This window comes from Triticum dicoccoides, chromosome 3A, assembly GCF_002162155.2.
Source record: "Triticum dicoccoides isolate Atlit2015 ecotype Zavitan chromosome 3A, WEW_v2.0, whole genome shotgun sequence".
In the NCBI taxonomy this organism is placed as follows: domain Eukaryota; kingdom Viridiplantae; phylum Streptophyta; class Magnoliopsida; order Poales; family Poaceae; genus Triticum; species Triticum dicoccoides.
Genome location: NC_041384.1, coordinates 109,377,539 through 109,383,342, shown reverse-complemented (window position 1 = coordinate 109,383,342; position 5,804 = coordinate 109,377,539). Strand labels below are relative to the sequence as shown.

The 5,804-nt window shown below is 48.6% G+C and overlaps 2 protein-coding genes and 1 long non-coding RNA gene across 3 annotated transcripts; 1 reads left to right on the top strand and 2 right to left on the bottom strand.

Annotated features, from left to right (window-relative positions):
- Positions 1-269: 269 nt before the first annotated feature.
- On the bottom strand, positions 270-1,108 carry LOC119267436. Its single transcript, XR_005132447.1, has 2 exons — positions 967-1,108; positions 270-891 (listed from the first exon to the last, which is right to left on the bottom strand). It is a non-coding gene; the product is annotated as an uncharacterized LOC119267436 (long non-coding RNA).
- Positions 908-2,019, top strand: LOC119267435 (protein PHLOEM PROTEIN 2-LIKE A1-like). The gene is made up of 3 exons (XM_037548818.1): positions 908-1,211; positions 1,298-1,416; positions 1,541-2,019. The coding sequence occupies exons 1-3, from the start codon at positions 972-974 to the stop codon at positions 1,914-1,916; spliced, it is 735 nt and encodes a 244-aa protein (XP_037404715.1). The 5' UTR covers positions 908-971; the 3' UTR covers positions 1,917-2,019.
- Positions 2,020-2,345: 326 nt separating this feature from the next.
- Positions 2,346-5,088, bottom strand: LOC119267434 (serine carboxypeptidase II-1). Its single transcript, XM_037548817.1, has 9 exons — positions 4,631-5,088; positions 4,434-4,529; positions 4,243-4,335; positions 4,024-4,109; positions 3,679-3,942; positions 3,346-3,473; positions 3,141-3,236; positions 2,870-2,975; positions 2,346-2,767 (listed from the first exon to the last, which is right to left on the bottom strand). The coding sequence occupies exons 1-9, from the start codon at positions 4,989-4,991 to the stop codon at positions 2,603-2,605; spliced, it is 1,395 nt and encodes a 464-aa protein (XP_037404714.1). The 5' UTR covers positions 4,992-5,088; the 3' UTR covers positions 2,346-2,602.
- Between the last annotated feature and the right edge of the window lie 716 nt (positions 5,089-5,804).

The following is a 5,804-nucleotide window of genomic DNA, read 5'->3' as shown; positions in this document are numbered from 1 at the left end:
TCTGTGACATTTTAAATTTCATTTGGTTTGTAAACTATGATATTCTCAGTTGATTATAAACCATTTAATATTGTGATGTAAAGCTATGTGATTTAAACTTTGGGCAATGCTTAGATTTGTATGTAAAAAATATGTAATATGGTCCATACAGGCGCGTGGATGGAATGGGTCGGTTGGTCGGGCTCGCTTGCCAACAAAACTGAAAAAAAAAAGGGTCAGACGCCGCCACTACAACCGACTCAAACGAATAAAAAGCATACCAAAGTCCGTTTGCCTCGGCCGGTTCATCGCAAGATCTATCTGGCACCCATTCACCAGAAAATAAAAAGGTACCAAGCGCATCCGTGAAGTTTCTGCATACACTGAAAACGAAAAAGGTTTGCGTCCTCGGAGCAACACCAATCAGACTTCAATCAGGACATGGTTCTACACTACAGACCACAGACTACAGACCTGACAAAACTGTATCCGTCATGACGACGCGCGGCTCCGTGTCGACACAATACCATCAACCGAAGCATCAATGCTACAGCAGCATGCATGCTATCCTTACGCCGCGAAAAAGAAGACGGATTCTTCCGTGCGTGGCACAAGCTTCATCCCTGGATCATGGAATCAGATGCCGAGCTCAGCTCAAAGCGGGAGGAAAAGGCAAAGTTTACGGAATCTGATGTTCACCGCCGCATTTTCTCGGCCGCTGTTAATGTTATCCCGATGCCATCTTCTTTGCCAACATTATCATGTTGGACAGCTCTCTCATGCCGACCAGCGCACGAGGCACGACCGTAGGCGCCAAAAGGTCATCAAATTCCGTGTCCACTCCTTTACCACGAAACCGTGATGCTTCTAGCCATCCTGCAGCTATATATATGCCACCGCCGGCTTGAACTGCTGTTGCATTGCACCCAACGAAAAGTTCAGACTTTAGAGAAACCAACGAGAAGTTCAGACTTCAGAGAAACCAACCAGCCATGGGGGCGGCGCCGTCGAGACAGGAGGCGTCCACCGCCTCGTCGCCCACCGGCGATGGCCGTGTCGCGCCGACGGCGCTCAGCGCTTCTACTACTTCTGACACCGCCAACCAGGCGCAGTCCAAGAGGGCGCCGGCTCCTCACATGTTCCGGGAGATCGTCGCCGGGGAGAATGTCGCCGACGTAGCCGCGCTGGAAGATCAGGTCTGCAAGGGGATCTTCTTGGCCGGGAAAACAAAGGTATACTTCTTCTCAACATGGAACTGATATATACGCTGTAAAATATCATAAGATTTTGCTTTCTGAACTTTTTTGCAATGGTGCAGAAGTACTGGGTGGATGAAAAAACCAGGCACAACTGCTTCATGCTGTTCCCCAGAGGCCTACACATCACCTGGAGCGAAGACCCCAAGTACTGGACTTGGCACCCCCTGCGAGAAGGAAGGTTAGTTAAGAATCATGAACATGTATATGTGTACAGTACTGGCTATTTACAGTTGTTCAAGCGTCTTGCCTCAGGAATTATACATACTTAACGTGTTGTTCTGAACCTGAAATTTTACCATCAGCGACGCCGAAGCCGGAATCGAGACGGTGGCGCTGCAGAACGTCTGCTGGCTGGAGGTCCAAGGGAAGCTGGAGCTGTCCCATCTCACACCAGGAGCCACCTATGAGGTTTTCTTCGAGGTGAGGCTCGACGACCCGGCTTACGGATGGTCGATGCCGGTGAACCTCCGGCTCAAGTTCCCTGATGGCACGATCCAGCAGCACAAGGAGAACCTGGAGGAGAAGCCCAGGGGGAAGTGGCTGCTGGTCAAGGTTGGGGAGGTTAAGCCACACAAGGGGCAGAATGGAGAGGCTGAGATCTCCATGTTTGAGTATGATGGTGGGCAGTGGAAGAGGGGGCTCCTCATCAAGGGCATCAAGATCATCCCAAAAGAATGAATGATCTGATTGTGCTTTGTTACGAACAATCGCTGGCTGTTGTTTGTCGGCTACGCTAAGATCAGTTTGATGCATGGGAATAATATCAAGAGTTTTGAATGAATCTGAGATCACTTTCCTTGGTTGATATAACCACTGAGTACTGGTTGTCTGACTACAAAAAGACTGTCATTCATTCAGTGCTGCACTAACTTCTGTTCTTTCTGTAACATATGGCAAGCTGACAAAAAATTACTCAAATATTTATCTAAATACTAGTCGCTACAGAGGACAGCTTAGAGAAGGCACAAAGCTTAAAAAACACCACTCAGCTAGGTCAACACATTACAAGCTTAACACGTTCCTTGACATGTTTGTTGATCGGATCATGTCAGTAACAGGGTCAGGGAGAATTCAAGCCTGCAACATGATCAAGGGTGGTACAGTTGCTTAACAGATAACAGTGGCATGGTCACATTTTATTGTGTCAAATAAGCAAGTGTGATTCAAATTACATTGTGACCTCAGAGCTCATGAAACTGAAAACAAAGCTCTAATTGTCCCAATTTAATGGGATTCTGTTCCGGATTCTCAACGGATATCAAATGAACAGAGAAAATCTGTTCAACTGAAAATGTGGGAACCGAACTTGAAATTGTACAACATGGCTTCATGCACTGATCTTCCATTTTAAGTGGAAGAAAATTCTAAAATGACTGAATGCTAGGTACAGGCCGAGGCATGGGCTTATCTTGCAAGAAATGCTCAAAAAGCTTCAAGGCTTGCCGTGGACGATGGAGGGGAACCTCATGTCCTGCGCCTCGGATTGTCACCAACGTCAAACCTTTGTGCACTTGGCACCAACCAGCAACCTAAGCAAGATCCACACCATTAGAGAATGGTGAGCATAGATGTAGCAAAGTGAACAGGGGAATAAAACTGTCGGTGTTGCTTTAGTACTGTTTCTGACTAACCTCTTCCTCATCATACCACGGATACCAATTAGTGACAGTCGGAAGATATAGTGCATCAATGGAGTATCTTGTACCAGTGAGGGGTACTACGGAATCGGCATCACCACTATCAAATTTCCCAATTTAAACAATTAAAACCTCAGAAGGACAGGCGGGCTACTTAATACTGTGAGCCATACAGTCAATGATGATCATATATATCAACATTGGCACCATTGTTAAGGATTTATGATCCAGCATAAATCATGTTGTCAATATAAATTTGGTGTACCTGAAGACCCATATTCTTATGCCAGCTGCAATCAGTTCACGGTAAATAGGAAGCATGGACCTCGGTGAATCTTTCCAATATTCAAACAAGACATCACTGTGAAATATGGATAAGTTTAGTGCAAACGTTCATTAACAAACCGGCTTTATGGTCAGGCACGGTGAACTAGTTGCGAGTAAAACAAGATGAAACCAGTTGAACAGACCTGCAGCCGGTCCAGGCATACGGTATTCCAGTGACATTGGCACGAAAAGCTTTCTGCACTTCTGGTAGATTATAGTACTTCGTGGAGTACTGTTCAGTGCAGGGATCATATCCTCTTGGCAACCAGGGCTACATTTTAAACAAAAAATATTGTTAGGAAGCACAATATGAAATGTTATTATGTTCCATAGGAATTGGAGATGAGTCTAAACAGTACTTTAAACAGCTGCATAGTAATTATTAGTAATCAAATGTACCAACATACCATTCTGCTACAGTACTAGCTTAGTTATCAGCAGAACTATAGTTTCAGTAGTTGATAAGATAGGCTCACCCTGCGGCCCTTGATTTGCCTTCGCCTATGAAGCGAGGTCTTCTTACAGGTAGGTGTGTAGATGCTGTATGCGTCGATCAGGCCTTCCTCAGCTTCAGCAACATCATAAATCTTGTTGCATGCCTCGGAAGCGTGCTCGGATGAATCGAATTCACAAGCCAACTGCAGCTTCTGATAGGTGTCATCAGAGATCAGCCCGTGCGTCCACCAATACTCGAACGTTCCAACGAAATCATGGTAATCATCAATGACCGCATTTCCGACCTAGATACCATACCATGTGTAAGAACAAGATGACCAGACAGTTTAAGAGAGCACCAAAAGAAGAGCTGAAGAAGTTCTGACCATGAAGCCTTTGAAGTTCAGGATGGGCTTCCTCACTCCCTTGTTGTTCCTGTACACTAGCTGAGACAGCTGAGGGACATAGTGCCCTGAAAAGCAGCCATGGCAGCAAGGGTAAATATGCAGGCACTGTGGCACATAAACCATATTATACATGTGATTCCTGCTAAATTCAGAATCGAGCCTCCATGCTAGAATGAACCAATTTTGGTTGCAGTTTACCTCCATAGCTCTCTCCGGCGATGTAGAAATCGCGGTACTTGTACTGCGGAAACCTCTCCAGCCAATTCACCAGGAAAGTGTACGAATCATGAGCTGCACAGCAACATTGGTGTTCATTCAGCACAACACATATGCACTAGAGCAAGTGCAGCACTAGCATGAGGCAAGTGGGTAGTCTGATCTCAATTCACCTGTCTTGTTGTCGCCGGGGCTGAGCAGATCGGAACTGGTGTTGGAGTAGGAGTACCCAACGCCGGCGGGGGCGTCCAGGAACAGCACGTTCGCCACTGCGACACAGCGAACCGATCCACCCCGTGTCAGAGTCAGAGCGCAACACATTTGCCGATCGGACGGGGCGACCGAACGGCGAAAGGAGAGGGGAATATACTTTTGTTCCAGGAGTAGGGGTTGACGGAGAGCGTCCTGCCGTCGGCGTTGATCCGGAAGGCTCCGAGCTCCTCGGAGGCGCCGTAGCCGACGGAGGAGCAGCCGGGCCCGCCGTTGAGCCAGAGCACGAGCGGCGCCGACTCGGGCTTCGCGACGGCGGCCTCGACGAGCCAGTAGAAGAGGGCGCGGCCCGCGGCGGCGTCGACGGTGACGTAGCCCGAGTACATGGAGAAGTTGACCGGCGGCTGGCCCGGCAGGCGCGTGATGCGGTCGGCCGCCGCCGCCGCCGCAGAGGGGGACGCGAGGGAAAGGGGCAGCGGGGACAGCGCCAGGATGGCGGCCAGCAGCACGGCCACCGCCATTGGCGCTCGCGGTGGCTCGACGGAGACCAGGGCTGTGTGCTGCGAGGAGTGAGCCAAGCCAATGGCGACTCGTGAGAGGGGTGGGGGAGGCGTGGAAGGCGTGGAGTGGTGGTTTGGTTTAATTGGACATTTCCTGTTTGGATCGTGTGGCGTAGACAACTGCATCGTCACTCGTCAGCTCATCATTGATCATTGTCCATGGGCCACCAGAATTTATTTTTTCCATCAAAAATACAGCTTTATCTTCCCCAAAAGAGAAGAAAAACGAACTTTATCAAATAACTAAGGGCATCTCCAACGCTGAACCCAAACGGACACCACATCTAGATAGGGGATCAGTCCATGGACACTAATGCGGAATCCGGCCATCCAATTATAGCTGCATACAATTCAAACCATGTTTCAAAAAACCGGACGGATTACATGCAAACCGAATGATTTTCATATAAACCGAACGAAAACATTCATATTTCGAACATATTTCAACTAAGCTATAGCGGACTAGACTACACTATTCTAACATAGTCTATCGTCGGCTGCCGCAGAACCCCATTCCCACAACATGTCTTTCCTATGTCCGGCAGCAAGCTCACTGGACCGCCCTAAACCCCAGAGGGATATGCTTCAACAGAAGGGAAAGAGTAGCCTCAAGCATGGATCAAGGTTGATTTTTGGGGCACGAATAGATGGTCACAATGGCCTACTCGCCCGCAAAGCGGGAAGTCACTGGTTGTGTAGGCTGGTGAGGCGGTGGCGGTGGCCTTCTTGCGACCCAAGCGGCGGCGGCCTTCCATGGTCTACTTTACCTCGGTG

Coding starts and splice junctions, on each gene's coding strand:
- LOC119267435 (XM_037548818.1), top strand. CDS start 972: ATGGGGGCGGCGCCGTCGAGACAGGAGGCGTCCACCGCCTCGTCGCCC. Junction 1,212..1,297: donor TCTTGGCCGGGAAAACAAAG/GTATACTTCTTC, acceptor GCAATGGTGCAG/AAGTACTGGGTGGATGAAAA. Junction 1,417..1,540: donor CACCCCCTGCGAGAAGGAAG/GTTAGTTAAGAA, acceptor TTTTACCATCAG/CGACGCCGAAGCCGGAATCG.
- LOC119267434 (XM_037548817.1), bottom strand. CDS start 4,991: ATGGCGGTGGCCGTGCTGCTGGCCGCCATCCTGGCGCTGTCCCCGCTG. Junction 3,237..3,345: donor TATGCCTGGACCGGCTGCAG/GTCTGTTCAACT, acceptor CATATTTCACAG/TGATGTCTTGTTTGAATATT. Junction 2,976..3,140: donor ATAAGAATATGGGTCTTCAG/GTACACCAAATT, acceptor GAAATTTGATAG/TGGTGATGCCGATTCCGTAG.